Source organism: Theobroma umbraticum, unplaced genomic scaffold, assembly GCF_002168275.2.
Source record: "Theobroma umbraticum cultivar Fairchild unplaced genomic scaffold, ASM216827v3 scaffold_31.0, whole genome shotgun sequence".
Classification (NCBI taxonomy): domain Eukaryota; kingdom Viridiplantae; phylum Streptophyta; class Magnoliopsida; order Malvales; family Malvaceae; genus Theobroma; species Theobroma umbraticum.
This window is the reverse complement of record NW_018397283.1, coordinates 597,960-614,478: the sequence shown is the minus strand read 5'-3', so window position 1 is coordinate 614,478 and position 16,519 is coordinate 597,960. Positions and strand designations below refer to the sequence as shown.

At 35.7% G+C, this 16,519-nt stretch overlaps 2 protein-coding genes across 7 annotated transcripts; one reads left to right on the top strand and one right to left on the bottom strand.

Annotated features, from left to right (window-relative positions):
* Window positions 1-361: 361 nt before the first annotated feature.
* EMB93 (Mitochondrial transcription termination factor family protein) lies at window positions 362-6,596 on the bottom strand. Of its 6 annotated transcripts, none has more exons than XR_002446444.2 (3): window positions 5,642-6,596; window positions 3,723-3,802; window positions 503-517 (listed from the first exon to the last, which is right to left on the bottom strand). XR_002446444.2 is itself a non-coding variant. In XM_021444198.2 (2 exons), the coding sequence occupies exon 1, from the start codon at window positions 6,478-6,480 to the stop codon at window positions 5,653-5,655; it is 828 nt and encodes a 275-aa protein (XP_021299873.1). In that variant the 5' UTR covers window positions 6,481-6,596; the 3' UTR covers window positions 362-517; window positions 5,642-5,652. The 6 variants fall into 6 exon arrangements, 4 of the variants coding, with proteins under 4 accessions (XP_021299873.1, XP_021299875.1, XP_021299872.1 ...); XR_002446443.2 differs by lacking the exon at window positions 503-517 and adding an exon at window positions 1,738-3,571; XM_021444198.2 differs by lacking the exon at window positions 3,723-3,802 and having other exon boundaries at window positions 362-517.
* An 883-nt stretch (window positions 6,597-7,479) lies between these two features.
* On the top strand, window positions 7,480-12,419 carry AGL94 (AGAMOUS-like 94). Its single transcript, XM_021444064.1, has 12 exons — window positions 7,480-7,934; window positions 8,324-8,509; window positions 9,420-9,479; window positions 9,595-9,613; window positions 9,743-9,807; window positions 9,928-9,943; window positions 10,046-10,107; window positions 10,225-10,321; window positions 10,578-10,625; window positions 10,716-10,843; window positions 11,074-11,437; window positions 11,923-12,419. Exons 1-12 carry the CDS (start codon window positions 7,747-7,749, stop codon window positions 11,932-11,934), a joined length of 1,245 nt encoding a protein of 414 aa, XP_021299739.1. The 5' UTR covers window positions 7,480-7,746; the 3' UTR covers window positions 11,935-12,419.
* Window positions 12,420-16,519: the final 4,100 nt, after the last annotated feature.

The window sequence follows — 16,519 nt, the reverse complement described above, 5'->3', positions numbered from 1 at the left end:
TCTCTCTCACACTGTTACCTCCATGGAGACCTGACTTGAATAGTAGTAATCCGTACCAAGTGAAAAAAAAAAGCGCCAAGGACTTAGGGGCAGGGCTGTGAAAAAACAAAATAAGCTATTGCTTATTTTGTACAGTAGTGATAGAGCTGTAAGAAGTTAAGTAACTGTGCATATGGGAAGAAGGGAGGGGAAAGGACAGGAAGCTGATTTTGTTTGAGATTTTCTTTCATTGATTGGGGAAGAGACACAGCTTTTCTAACATAGAGGAATTGTCTGCACCTGATGGTTTTGAATAGTTTACATAGCTTATTTGCTACAGTGTTTAAACTCTTATCTCTCTTTCTCTCTCTCTCTGAGCAAAGAGGAACAAGTGATTGTACCTGTCCACGTGCGTAGACCCCCTATCGTGCTGTTCCAAACAAACAAAGCAGGCCCAACGGTTCATGGTCCTTTGGACACCGTACAATAAAGGCTTGTGTGTTGTTGTCCATCCTTGCTACATGTATAATTTTCAGACCTGGTATAGTGACATTGACAAAAGGATAATATGTTATGGAAGCCTCGGTAAAAATAAAACAACAACAATGCAAGGTTTTCAAAAGCATCCTAAGATTCAACCCCCTAACTAAAGGACCCCCTCCCCTCCGCTCTTGCTTGGTTCAAGATAAACATCTTCATCCTCTTGCAATCTCATGACTCCCAACATTTTCTCTCCCTTCTTCCTTGACTAATTTTATGAACTTGTAATGCTAAACCTGAATTCTAGGGCAAAGTTGTGCACAGAATCACCCTAGCACCGTGCAAAACAGCACCGTGCAAAACAGCAGTGACAAACCAAAAAAACCAACTGATAATGGGATCAATGTTCTCTTTGCTCCGAAGGGAAATGTGGGATCAGAACTGATAAAATTGCTCTCCCTACGCCTAAGCAGCTTGTACATGGTGATGTGACACTTTATTAATGATAATTTGCCGTCTGTAGGGTCCTTGACCGTTCTCGTTGGGGAGATGAATGCCTCTATACCATCCCTTCTCACCCCCGAAAAACATATAATAAACATAACCAGTACATTATCGGACGATCATTTTCTTTAATGTTTCCCTAGCTGCTTCCCTGTCGACAATGGCATCATCTCACTTTCAATCCTATGGGAAAAATCTCAGCATCAATCAGTGAAGACAGTTTTGTTCCAGGATTCAATTTTAGTAAAACAAAAAATTAAGACTGTAATAATGTTTAATGATAGAATCCTTTTACGAGTTTATCTATTAAGGATTTAGTTCAATAATAAATACATATATTTATCATTTAAAGAACATGTTAAATCTCTTTTCTTTGAGAATTAAGGGAAAAAAGAACACCCGAGACATAATTTAGCAGTAACAGTAAAAATTTCTTGGCCAAGGATAAGACTTGTCCTCATTGAACATTGATTCCCACATTTACATTGCAATCTTGGTAAAAGAATAGCGGAAGGTTGAGTGCTTAAATGTTTGGGTATTTGTTTCTATGGACAGTTCAGCTCTGGAAGCAATAATGATTTCAGTTTTGTGCTCTGTAACCCCATGACTGATGACACTATGAAGTGTGATGGTTGTGCAGGGAGCTGGACTATACAAAGATTCTCCTGACACAGGAACGAAAACTGAAACGAAACACTAATGAATGCCCAAGGAGAGATGACAAGTTTTCATGGAAGCCAAGATATCGATGGCAGATACATTTCTCAGAACAGAAACAAGACAGGGAATTCATGTTACAACTGATTTGGCCCAATTACAAAAGAAACAACAAAAACTACATGAAATAGGGGAAGCACGACAAGGACATGGAAGAGAGAGTCATGTGGCTCTCCCGAACTGTAGGCAGTTCGAGTTCCCCACCACTAGGAGACAGAATATCATCATGTCAATACTAATAGCAATAGAAACTACAGAAGAAATGTAGGGATTAGTAACATTTTTATGCATCCGGCAGTTTCATATGTGCTTTCGTGTCATATGGGCAGTAAGCATGGGAGAACCAATTTATATTGCAGATTCTAGGCTATGGTGCCTCCAACGACGAGCATATCATACATGCTTTCAAATGCTTCACATAAACTAAGCAAATGACTATCTAAGCAATAGATTTCATTAAGGTCAAAGTTCAGATGCCCATATCACTCATTGTGGTGTCCTTGATACAAAGGTTAGAAGATATAATATATGAAAGCAGATTAAATTATACAAAGTTGTGTACAGACACCTGTTATTTGTTAACAGTCAGAAAATATGAAAGAAATCAAAGATAAATGGCCATGACCAGTTGTTCAAATTCAACCTTCTGAAATGTAATATGTAAATATTATGTTACAGACATTGCTCCCAACACAAGGTGAGGCAGCAGGCTCCAGAGTTCCGCAAACAGTCTATCTATGATGCATAACCAACAAGGGCTGAAAAGATGAACTAAGTAGAAAAATTAAAAGCTTTGATTTTCCTTTTTGTGGGGGGGTGGGGGAGAGAGAGAGAGAGAGAGAGAGGGGATGGAGATGAGAGAAGGGAGTACAGAAAATAAAGATGGATGAAAAGCATTACTAAGATGAGAGGAGTAGACAGAAAATAAAGATGGACAAAAAGCATTACTAAGATGAGCGAAGGGAGGACAGAGAGTAAAGATGGATGAAAAGCATTACTAGCTAAAAAAAGAAGAGACCTGTTGATTTCAAAGAGAAAAAAGAGGGGAGGGAGAAATGTGTCTATGCATTTAAAAGACAGGCAGTTCAACTTCGTGTAAAGGCATAGGCCATCTTTGGCGCTTTTAGAAGCCATCAAATTAATAGTCCTAAGATGCCTTAAAATTATGAGAAGTACATGGCGTGAAAATTCCTAAAACTGTCTACAACAACTCACATTCAAACTAAAAGACAATGCACAAAAATGGACCAAAAGATAAAGGCATCTCATAATTTTCAGTTTTTCCATAATTCAAAGAAATTCCAAAGGCATCATGATTTCATCAGCTTTTTACGAGAATATGACTATCGTTTTTTTTGCATATGAACAAGGCCAAGAGGAGAAGAAAAGATAATCTGCGGACCTTAATCCTCCATTGGAGGGATAATAACCACTGGCAAAACCAGATCTGCTATTACACATGTTGAGAATGATCTGTGCTGCTTCCTTCAGAAAATAGTTGACAGAACTTTCAACAGATTTCACCATTTTGACATACAGTAATTATTTTAACTACATTGGTTCTCGTAATCCCTCAAGTCCAAGTATCCTCTTAGCAGCATTTCTTATTTCCAGCATGCTATATTGGTTCTAATAATCCCTGAAGTCCAAGTATCCTCTTAGCAGCATTCTCTTATTTCCAGCATGCTAAAACCCCCGAGTTGATAAATTAGAGTATAGGCCACCTTACCATGAATAGAAATAATACTAATCTGTTGGAATAAGGCGATCTCCACATCAATTACAATCAAGTCCTGTACTAAAACCCCATGAAACATCTAAGGCACCACCTTCAATGTATACCAAGCAGCCCTCCAAGTAGAAGGCATTATAATGACACGAGTCAAAATTCCTAGCAACGATAAAAACAAAGCTAATAAATAAAAGTAAAAACCAAACAATTAGTCATTGTACTTATCCCTGTCAAGTTACAGAGTATCATATGTCACTCACAAAATAATTCTTTGTAAATTAATCATGTGTAATAGTATTTTACATTATACCTAAAGCAACTCGACTGCCAAGTGTCAACAAACCGTGCCTTTCTGTCCATTACACCCTTACAAGGGCAAGTCCCTAGTTCCTAAGAAGAAAACATATATGAAATAGAAATAATAAGAGTGAGACAGCCGCCAAATAATGAATTTGTTAGTTTCTTGGGCATGGGGGAGGGAGTGGGGGAAAGAGAAAAAGAGTACTTCCTAACATGCAAACACACCCCCACACAAAAAGGTGGAGAGCCAGAGGAACCTCCACCACTATGACATAAGAAAGTACTGAAAAGCAAAGATTAAATTAAAGCATGATGATGAAATCTCCTATAAGAACAAGTAGTGCCTACTTGTAACCAAGATATCCCTCAGCTCAGTAGGCAGTTCATACCTCCTAGAACTGAAAGGGTCTAAACCATAAAATACACAACAAAAGATCTAGTATGAGTAGGATTTGGAAAAGAGAGAGAGAGAGAGAGAGAGTTTATTTAACAAGCTACTCTTATGCAGATTACCAGCAATCACTGGTTTACCACTTAGGGCCCATTATAGGGATGGCAGTGACAAGTGTATGAAATTTTGGAGGCAGGGGAGGTGCAATATGATATCACCTAAGTTTTTTGGTATAGAAAAAGGGAAGACTATGGGAGGGGGATGCGAGGAATATATTAACATTCTAGGTCCCAAATCTGGCAACCTTTAAGTTCTACTCTTTGCTTCTAACAGGTTTCAATACCTACAATTTGTTTCTATTTGAACAGCGGAAAGGGCAAATGAGATGCTTTACAGGCACCCCAGCTCCAGAAAATTTTCAGTTCTCAAAATCTTTTGCAGCTTCTGTTCTTGCTTATGCCTTTGCTCACACTTTTTATGACTTAGCAATCCCACCCAGTTAACAGCTAGTTTCAGCCTTATAAACAACATCAATAGACCCAATATAGTAAAGTGACAGTTGAATCTAAAGAGAGAAAATAAAAAAGTTAAGGAGATGGTTAAAGTAGATTTTTGAGCACCCTTTGAGAGTTTAGCACCATTGCATTTATCATTCATGCTAAAAAAGGAGCAAAAACGTTACAAAAGTAGCACTAGCCCTAGAAACAAATTTCAACTCAATCTCAGCAATGGAAACTACATATCAAAATGCTTCTTATGGTTTATCAATCCTTGGGTCTCTTGAGAGTTAATATAGTCACAGTACAACCATTTTCCTTTTTCATCTCATTACTCTATATGTTACTGAAAGATTTCAATTCATTCTATGACTATTTCCCTCAACATGGACACCGTTGGAGCAGCCAAATTTTGAAAATTGGAACCAGAGTCAAATTACCTTCTCAACTCATTGTTGGATTGCAGAATCCTACAATGCTAGGAGACTAAACTGATCAAGCTGTACATGATAAAAACATGACAGACAGAGTTTACCCTCCAAAAAAATGAGTTTATCAGCAAATGGCAGAACTGTCATCACAATACTTTCCACTCTCTACTTGTACATGGAGAGCCTCTTAGAATTCATAAATTTTGCCAAAACAGAGAGAGACATGTTCTCTATAATATCTTGAATATTGGGGAAATGTAAAAGCACTGAACTTCAACTATTCAAGCATAAACAACTTAATTGACTTAAAAGGTCCCAATGCAAGCATAAAATCTTACATCCCTTACCATATCTCATGCAAGAAAATATTCCAGCATAAGATTCCAATCTACTCAGTTTGTAACCTTTAAAAAGGCTTCTTTTTTGTTTTTTTGGATAAAATTAAGCTTACCTTGCACCTTTCCATGGCTGCATAAGATTCAATCTCCTCTATCACATAAATATCACAAAAACTATACATTCTTCCATGACCTAGTAATTATGAACAATTACCCAAATTTGACTATCAAATTATAACAAAAAGAACTGACAAAAAAGAAAAAAAACTTACAACAAAAAGGTCTATCTCCTTTGAACTCTTTGTAACCGCATCTCAATCAATCTAGCATTGAACTCTCCATCACTAACCTTTAACATCTTCGACAGAGGCAACTTAAACCCATGTTCCACCAAAGATCTATGCCTTGGCTTAATCTTTTTTTCTAAACTAAAGGAAAAATACTGAGGAAACCTTTTCAATTCCTCCAAGTCACCTTCCATTTCCTCCAAGAAAAACTGAACTTTAGGCCTCATATTATTCTCCACACTCAAAGTCAGCAACCCGGGTGACCTCACCACCATCCGGTTCACCGCCGGCTCGTCAAAACCCAGAGACTGAAGGAAGCTAATTTTCGGTTTCAAGGTGTTTTCCACGTTGGAAACCAAGAGAAGGCTAGTGTGGGAATTCAAAACAAGGCCAAGGGAAGTGAGGAACCGGAGGGCGGGGCGGAGTTGGGTGGTGACAGAGGAGAGCAAAAGGCGAGGGCAGCGGGAGAGGGAGAGAGGGAGGTGTGGGAGAGGGAGAGGGACCTCGTGGAGGAGGAAGTTGATGGGAGGGAGAGGGTCGGAGGTAAGGAGGAGAGGGTACATGTCAAGGATACGGCCGATGGAGGTGCGCGAGAGGCCGAAGGAAGACAGGGAGTGTTCGAGGGAAAGGAGAGAGGAAAGAGGGGTGGAACGGAGGGAAGGATTCAGGCGGAGAGCTTTGTGAGGGTCGATATTTAAGGATTGGAGGTAGAGGAGTTTCTGGCGGAAGAGGAGGCCGCCGTCTTTGGCCCTTGGCGGTGCGGTGGGTGGGACTATAAGGACCGGTTGGTGAGGGAGTTGGACTCTGCAACTGCAAGTTAGCATTTTTGTTTTTCCCGGTGTGGAGGAAGGAGAAAGCTTTTCGCGGATTTGCCTATCTACAAATATTAAAATTGAATAAATTCCATCTACAACCCTCACAGTTTCAGCTTTTTCAATTGCATCCTAACATTTCTTTTTCTTTTCAATCCACATAATTCAATATCTTTTTTCTCCATTAATGTTTTGTAGATAACTTATGTTATTAATTTTATTCAGTAAAACTATAAAAATATAATCAATTTAAAATTAATTTATTTATATTTAATAATATTTTATTTTTAAAAAATTTGTAATTTAATCTCTTTTAAAATTGAAATTATTTATAAAATATTAATCAATAAAGGAAAACATTCAAGCAGAATTATAGATTGTCTCTTTCAAAATTTAAGTATAAATTCAACTAGACTCGTTAGGTTAAATAGCATTTTATTTATTATAATTTTATAAATATTTTTTAATATTCAAAAGTATTTAAATAAAAATAAAAAATATATTTATTTATTAATAGGATAATATTCTAGAACTTTAAACACCCAAAACTAGTAAGTTTCTTTATATATATATATATATATACAAAGAGAGGGTCGAATTTCTAGTTATTTTTTATGTATCGAAAAATATTTAATTACACATTTGATATCTAAAATATAATGAAATTATCGATACAATATTTGAAAAAAAAATGTAATTAGATACTCTTGCTTTCTCATGTTTTCTCGTTCCTCTTTCTCCTTGATTTTTCTCTCTCCAGGTTTTTATTTTTATTTTATTTTTTTATTTCAAAAATAAAAAAATTTTAAAATCAAAATAAAATGAAATAGTATTTTAAATACGTGGTGATGTGATTGTTTGCGGTTTGATCGAAAAAGTACAAATTACTTAATTAAATTAAAATTTTAAGGAAATAACTGTGAATTCTTTAAGTTGAGTTACCAAATCAATAATTTTATCATATTTCAAGTCTCAGATAAGTAATTAACTTATTTGTTTGTTAACCAATGCTTCTCCCTTCTGAATGACGTACGAAACCATACTCTCTAGACATGCAAAGAAGATTAACCCAAAAACATATGACAGAACAGCAGTTTGATCTCCAAACAGATGTGAAAGTCGAACGTTTTAAGGTTTTAGTTTAATAGTTTTGCTGGCGCAAAGTGGGGTTTGGGGGTATTGGAGTTGATTGGTTGTCCTGACGATCCCTATTCTCTAGCTCGTTTCCCACGACCGCTTTTGCCGCTCACCCGGTCGTGTAAATGCAACCCTATTCCTATGCTCACCATTTCACACCCTGCTTTCAACCTTTCTCTCTCTGTCTCTCTCTCTCTCTGTCTTGCTCTCTCTTATCTCTTTGTGCCCTTTGGTTCTCTCTTCTTTGGCTCAATAATCAAACCTGTTCCCCCTCCTTCAAGACGTTTGGATCATGCACTTTCAACTCGTCGTTTGATTTTGCTCATTGGGTATACCTTTGTTTTCCTTTTTTTGATTCATGCAAATGAACCCAGCCTGATGTTTACATGAATCTTAAACACGTTTCGATCATGTTTGTTTTTAGCTTCTATAGTTATATGATATAAAGTCACAAAGAGATATTTCTGATAACCCCATTTCTAGTTGAGCCAAAGAAAGTGTTTTTGTTGTGTTTATGACATAAATTTCATTAGTTTAAGGATTTTTTTTCCTCTGTCTTTGCAAGCCTGTGGTGACTTGATTCTGGGGCAATAAATTCTGCTAGTTTCAATTTTACAGGCGTTGGTTGACGAGGAATGTGAAAAGTATATTAGTTGTAGCATATTGGTATATGGTAGCCCTTGAGCATTCGGTTCTGAGTATTTGAATATATATGCAGGATGGGAAGGGTTAAGCTAAAGATAAAGAAGTTAGAGAACACAAATGGCCGTCAGGCGACCTATGCCAAAAGGAAACATGGCATCATGAAGAAGGCTAATGAGCTATCTATCCTATGTGATATAGAGATCATCCTCCTTATGTTCTCCCCGACTGGCAAGCCTTCTTTATGCAGTGGGAAGCGCAGGTAATTCGATTTTTATTGGTGAAATTTTTGGTTCATGCACCTCATACTTAGCTTTAAATAGGATTTGATAGAAAGCATCGAATTGGGTTTAGTATAGGTGTAGAGGATGCTCCAACAATTTTCAAAGATATATTCTCTGATTTGCTGCATACAATGGTGATGTCAGTAAAGCACTGCAATAATCCGCTTAGTATAGTAATAATATCAATGTCAATGTATGTTACAGGGAATGAAACATCCAGGAAATTTGCTTATATGCCGGTGGTTCTTTTACCATTTTCTTCTTTTGGAAAGGAGATCTTTCAGAGGAATTACATGGTTGAACATTTTCAGAATTAACTTATAAGATATTGATAGATGTTGTTGCATTAACAATTTTTCCAACACTGTAGGTAGCTTGAAAAATTTGATTACCTAAGCAATGATGAGTTTTACAAGAATTTGATCTTCAGAAATACCATATTCTCAGGGGCAGGCAGGTTTTACTTTTTTACTTAGATTGCATTTCAGAACTTGAATTTGAAAGAAGGGATTTGGACGCTTCATTTTGGAACAATAATCGAGCAATGGCATAAATATTTGTTTTTGTTCTGGGCAAGTTTTCATATTCATAGAAACAACTGATTGCTGTAAATTAGTTTTGGCTCTGAGAGACACATGCCAGTTGCAAAAGCTGCTAAGGTGTCTGCAAGATATTATGAGTGAAGTAGGCAATGCGGATCCATACATAGTACTGATGTGGAGGAACTTAAGAGACTGCTTAAGATTTGCATGCACATCAGTTATTTTGATTCAGCTTTCATACGTTTTTTTCTACCTGCCAAAGTGGTTTTGGCAGGGTAAATTTATGCGGAAGGCTAGCTATTATCTATGATAGTAACATTCTTTTCATTCTGCTGTGGGAATTCAGTAGCATTGAGGAAATCATTGCAAAGTTTGCTCAACTCACTCCACAGGAACGGGCTAAAAGGTATGGTCAAATTTTCTGTGCTGGAAAATCACATTACTGATTTTTATTCTTAAGAGTTTAATCTTATATACTTATTCAAGTGGAATTGACTCACATTTTCATTCCTCTGGAACAGGAAGTTGGAAAGCCTTGAAGTAAGTCCTTCCTACAATCTACTGATCTCCTTTAGTAATGTTACTATCTGTGTTTATCAAATGTGTTTGGTGTTTGAAATGTCATCACCCTTATCAATTACATAATTTCTTTTCTCTTTGAGAGTCTAGGCACTGAAAAAAACATTCAAGAAGTTGGACCATGATGTAAATGTTCATGAATTTCTGGGTACAAGGTATATGACAGTCTTCTTCTTGGCACAATGCCTCTCAGTAAATTTATTCTACAAAATATTTTTAATAGGATTATGACTTTTTCCATTTTTTTTTTCTTTTTGCTTTTTCTTTTTCCCCAGTACGCAAACAATAGAGGTATGTATGGCATGATGACCTGTTACCTTAATGTATTATGATAATTTATGCTGTTCAATCATTCTAACATGCTTTTTGTATCTCCAAAATTGCTACGGGCAGGACCTGACTAACCAAGCAAGGTTATTGCAGACTCAGCTTTCTGAAATACACAGGAGACTGAGGTGAAGACCAACTAATTTTTTGACTGTAGAGTTTTAGTTTTGTGTCTTTGCTGTTAATATCCTTCAGTATGCTATCATTGGTCTTAACTTGTACTAATATTAACATTGGCTACTCAGCTGTTGGACTAACCTAGACAAGATCAACAATGTAGAACATTTGGGGCAAATGGAAGATACACTCAAAGAATATCTAAATCAAATTCGAGCCCGTAAGGTGTGCCTCTCATTTCTTTAAGTACTTAGATCTTTTGTAATGCCCTGCCAGGGGGCATGTGCTGGAGTTTGCTTATTTAACCAAGTTAAAAACAAATTAGTTATTTGCTGCAAGAAGTGAAATGATGGAAATTTCATAGCAGTGTGCAGACTGAAAACTACATGAACTTTTAATCTTCTTTCTAAATGCTTAGAGAATGAGTGCCGCATTTGTTCTTACACTTAAGGCTCTAACTTATCTACCTTCCTTTTGGCAGGAAAATTTAGGAAAGCAACAGCTTCTATCATTAGAATGCACAAGTCAGGTAAGAATGTGAGATGTCTGGGGAATATTTTCCTACTCAGTTTACTCAATGTCAAGAGAAAATAGTATCTTAACCAGCCTTTTCTTGCAGTTCCAAACTGAAATGCATGTACCCTTTAGAATGGGCGCTGAGCAACAGCTCCAACCTCTCGCATGGATACCTAATAATGACAGTAGACACATGGCCTTACCCGAGGACTCAAATTTGATTACCCACAGGTTGAGTGAACTTCCTAGAAATCTTAATACTACTAAATTTTCACTGATCTGTATTACTATCCCTAATTTTGATGGCATGTTTGTTTTAAATGAATCTTTTGTAAAACTTGACACGCATTAGTATATAAAAGAGTACACAAAATGCATGCAAATGGTTTATGTTTATTTCAATTTATTTGATGAAAAAGGCCTTCTGGAATTTATTATGATGTTGATATGTAATTCCCCAGGGATGTGGAGTGCTCTGCCAGTTCATCTTTTGGAAGTTATTCCGGTTACTTTGGCACTGCCAAAAGTTCTGAACTGTCTAGTTCTGGACAAGAAAATGGCATCCTCAACGATTTGAGTGGTAATGCATCATTGCAGCTGCAACTGGGTGGACAATACCCCTACTTCTCATACAATCTCAATATACTTAATGATGCCAAATTCCCACCGGTGGCAGAGATGAACTTTCAGGAAACTCCTGCAGATTATAATGTTAATGGGGTCCTAGAAGGTCCTAGAGCTGGATATGACACAACCCAAGGTAGTTGGGCTTCCAATTCTGGGCCTTGTTCTGTTACCATGTTTGATGAGCCTTTGTATTCCCGAGTAAGTATTTCCCCATAACACCCACTATGCTTTTGATTTCTTACGCAACGCTTCATGTTTCACCGGCTGTTTTATCTGCAGCTTCAAAATGATTGAGCAATCTATTGGTAAATATGTGACTCTGTGTGCGTGCAAATATATGTGAACAATATTGGAATTATCACAATATTGTTCTAGAAGAATATATAGGCTGTAAGCTTGCATTAATTTTCTTCATTCAAAGAAAATTTATGGAAAAAAAGAAGGATTGTGTCCGAGTATGCTTTTTCTTACCGTAATTCTATCTTCTATGTCAACGTTTATTCTCCTACGATGATAGGAAGAGTACATGGGATTTTTACCAGATGGCAAGCTACTAGATTAAGAGATGGCATAATTGACTACCCTTCTTGCTCTTCAGTTGTTCCTCTGTTCAGGTTTTTTAACCTGACTACAGGATTTTAATTTCATGTTTCTTATACATATACTGATTGTTTTTGTTGCAGCAACTAAACTGAGATTCAGGAAGAGTGATGCTACCATTCCATCCCATCCAACTGAGCAGGCTATGGAGAACCTGGTAATGTGCATGTGAAAAAATTTGCCCAATCCATGGAAATTTGTCTACTTGTCTCAAAAACGGTTTTCACTGGCATGCAAAAACTTGGAATCAGCCAATGAGATGTATAGCACGACTACAACAACATCGGAATTTGCCTTTTAATAGTGATGAACCTCAGAATTGAGTGGTGCTGATTCCCTATCAAATGAGGCACCACATGATCTGTTATAATTTCTGTATACAACAAATCATATTTTAGTAATAGGTTTTCCTGACCTATTTTGGCCTTCACCTTTTGATTTATAGACTGGCTACTTACTGCCTTCCCCTCCTCCCTGTCAATGTTTAAGCTGTAAATAAAACACATGTAGCAGAAGACATTGATTGTAAATCAAAACAAACAAACAAAAAAAAACCTATTATTTTGGTTTCTTCGATATCAAAAACCCATTCTGTTGTTGCCCCATGAATGCATGCATAACTCTTGTACTCTTCTCCTTATTAATAGCAACTTTAGCCTAGCATTGATCTTTACTCTTTTGGTTTTAACTCTTTGATCTTACCCTTGCGTTCTATCTGTATGAAACACTGTTCTTGACCATAAGGAAATTAGACTTCAGAGAGAAACTATGTAGTGTTGCCTTACACATTCGAAAGTTGATACCAGGTGGCATTAACCATAGCATCTTTGAAGGCATGCATGACAGCAACTCCTGCACTGAGTCTACATCGACATTGACATTAAAAAAATGTATGGTTTTGATGCCCACTGCTTACACCGTAGAATGGGGACTGGATGTCCAGAGACAGGGACATCCATCCCCCTTTCCCCTAGGCCAAGCTGGATCACACTACTTTAAGATGCTCTCCTAATTTATGAAATCATATCATTACTATTAGTCTTCTAGAATCTTAGACAAGATTCGTATCACGTGCTTTATATAAAAATAACGAAATAATATTTAAAAAAATTATTAAGATCTTACAAAATCAATAAAATTAAAAAAAAAAAAGAAATCAAATATACTTACAAAAATATAACAAATTTACGATATTTAGTCTATTAATGATAATTTATGTTCACACGAAATACAATAATAAACAAAATTCATTAAAAAAAATCATAAGCTAACAACTTTTTTTTTAAATTTAGACATTCACTGAATTCTCTCCCTGACTTATTTATAAGATTTGAGTAGAAGAATTTTATCATTAAGATTTTGATATCTTAATTTAACTAGAATGAAGACTATCTCAACAAAATATGCTAATCTAACTGAAATTCAAGATTATCCCAATAGTGATGGCAATGCAGATTCTCAACCTGAAAAGTCTCACCCCTTGAATATTCCCATGACAAGAAAAATATTTGACATGCTAGCCACCTGGATATTTGGCTAAAGAAGCATCTCCACAGCCCAGCTGGATATTGACATGGTGGTGACTTTTGAATGAAAAGGACACCCAGAAGCCATGGCTTTTAAGGTCCCCAGCTAACACAAATCAAACTTTTTGATGAAGCTCAAATGTTAGAAGGAGATGGACCCTTCTTTCATTCATCAATGAGATGATGGAAAAGTCAGTGTATCAATTAATTTCCATGAATACTGTTTGTTGTAGGGTTTATTTTTCTTTGTTGAGGGGAAGGTTGTGATTTGATGTAAGAGAAAAGAAAGGCACATTACACTTTTGCCAATGGTCCTTAACCTTAAGAGCTGTATTGTTTTTAGAACATGGGATGTTTCCAAACAAAAACATCATACAAATTGGGAAGTTTGTCTTTGTAGTGACCAAATGTCTTTTGTTTTTGAAAAGAAAGATATAAAGATTTAGAATTATTTCCACAAAGAGTTAACAATATACTCAAAATTATTATTCTAATAATTTACTATAAACAGCAATAACATGGTTAGTACCAATACCAAGAGATATTATAACACAAGTAATCCATGTCATTAATCACATACCAAGGTACTCTAATCGATTCTAAACCTTCACCCTCTTGGCAACATAGTCAAATCAAAGCTTGACTTTTATGAAATTATGTCATTGTGCTATAGTAACCTATTACAGCGAACCTTGGTACTGTATTTATTTATCACTGATATTATAGTTCATAATCAATTTCATGAAATTTTTTATACAAAGAATTTATTGGAGTGACAATTATAGAGCATGTAATTCATAATATTCCTTTCATACTTACAAGTACATTATTATTTATTTATTACATACTCACTCAACTAATAATGCCGTCTCAATGTGTAATACTTATACACTATCATTTAATAACATAATATCATTTTGTAAATGTGTAAATATAAAAGTTCAAAAACTTTGTAAAATAAATAGTTTTAAAATTCTTAATATTTTATTTATTAAAAATTTAAATTTTGGTGAAAATTGAGAAATGGGCTTCCGAAAAACCCGGCTTCAAAGCCCAATTTGAAAGAAATTGAAATTTCAAATTTTAATGCAAAAGAAAGAAAAAAAAAAGAAGAAAGAAAAGGAAAGTTAAAAGCATTATCTTTTTTGTTTTGTAATAAGCTGGAAACAAGGAAAAAGATCTGGTACGTCGGGACTCAACCAATAAAAAAGATACACGTAATAAAGCAAAAGATGCGGCGACTCACATGGGGCAACTGTCCCAAGATACGTGCCCATGACTTTGATTGTCAGACGGAATATAGAAAAAAATATCGTATCCGTATCGTTGTCCGATGAAAAGGGTAGACCACACACAAAACACGAACCGTAAGAGTAGGGGAATACCAACCGTAGATACGGTCTGAAGGCCACGTAAGTAAGTCGTCGTGGAGACCGAGAACACCGCCGATTTAATCAACTTTCACGTGGCTCGAGACTCTGTCAGGTCAGCGTCACAGTCACAGTATGCACCACAGAGAGAGAGAGAGAGATAGAGAGAGAGAGAGAGAGTTGACCCATCAATCACCACCGTCTACTTGATTTTTTTCCTTTTCTTTTTTTAAAATTAATTAAAATATTATTTATAATAATATTTTTTACCAAAATGATTAACTTTTTTTCTTTATTTCTTTCAATTTCAGACAAAAAAAAAACAATTGATGGGAAATAAATGAAATTTCCAAGAAACTTCATGATTGATTCTTCTCTAAAATTATTATTTTCAGTCAAAATTAAATTAGAACTATAGAAAATAAAATTTCTAGAGACATTTATATGTCCAAAAAATTATCTAAAATGTTAATTAATTATATTTTTAAATTTGAAAATCCTATATGATAATAATTAAATAAAGAAATAATTGCATAAATACTAGTAAAAGCAAAGATATTTGATTTTTTTTTTTGGGGGTTAGAATAGATTCTCTTTGTAGGAGCCACGTTAGGCAGCAGATTTGAAACTCGGAAGCAAATCTATAATGAAAGAGATGGCCAGGGAAGAGACAAGCCTAATGCAAAGAAACACTGATATGAAATGTCATCCATTTTTTTTATTTTCTTGCCAATTTTTCATAGTCCAGATAAGGTACAGTGGGACAAACACTAATTTGTTCCTTTATTAGTAAATTTTGTTCACATATTATCATTTATGTTGGCTAAGGATAGAATTTAAAAAAAAAATTCAAGTTTTAATTTTCACACCAAAATGGGGGGATTTTTTAGATCTCTGTGCGAGAAATTCAATGCATGTCACTTTCCCTGGAAAAATGCCAAGAAAATATTAGGAATTTAACCATGGTAGACCAGACAAATTTTTCGAATTTAATTGATTCTCTTTTTGACATGTCACCGAAATTCCAGTTAGATTTTTATCATATGAAGGAAAAGAAGGATGCAATTCTGTAATATTATCTTCTATTTTAAGGTATCGATTTTATTTTTGTGACAATGTATTAAATATAAATCCGATCATGTAAAAAATTACAAGTTGAAATGTCTAGAGAAATGGAAATTCCAAGAAATTGTTTGCAGGTTTCCCTAACTTATGAACTCCAAATTATGGCTTTTACATGGCTTCAAAAGCCATGTCCTGCCCATGAATGTGAACTTTTTATGTATAATATCAGTTCTTGAAAAACTGTAAATCTTTGCATGGATTGGCATTTTGGGTTTTCCTCCTTTACTTCTATTGTGAATGGTATTGCATCTATGGTGGTGAGCAAAGACTGCAATTTTAAAGAGCAAGCACAGCCAAGCTTTGTTGTCTAGGAGCTAGGAATTTCAGGAATATCAGTTCTTGGAACAACTGTGAATCTTGCATGGAATGGCATTATGGGTTTTCTTCCATCACTTCAATTGTGAATGGTACTTGCATCCTTTGGTGGTGTGAGCAAAGATTGCAATCTGAAAAGCAAACGCAGCCAGCTTTGTCTGGCAGCAGCTAGGTACTACAATAATTCTCCAATTATGGAATAAAATTGTAGGCTAAAGACCCTCGAACGTGTAAAGTTGGATAGACCAAATTGACATGGAAGCTCCCATGTAGTGATGAATCTTGCTTTCAGTCATGGGTATAGTCATGAGCAGTGAAGAACAGAAATGATTGGACATGGGAAA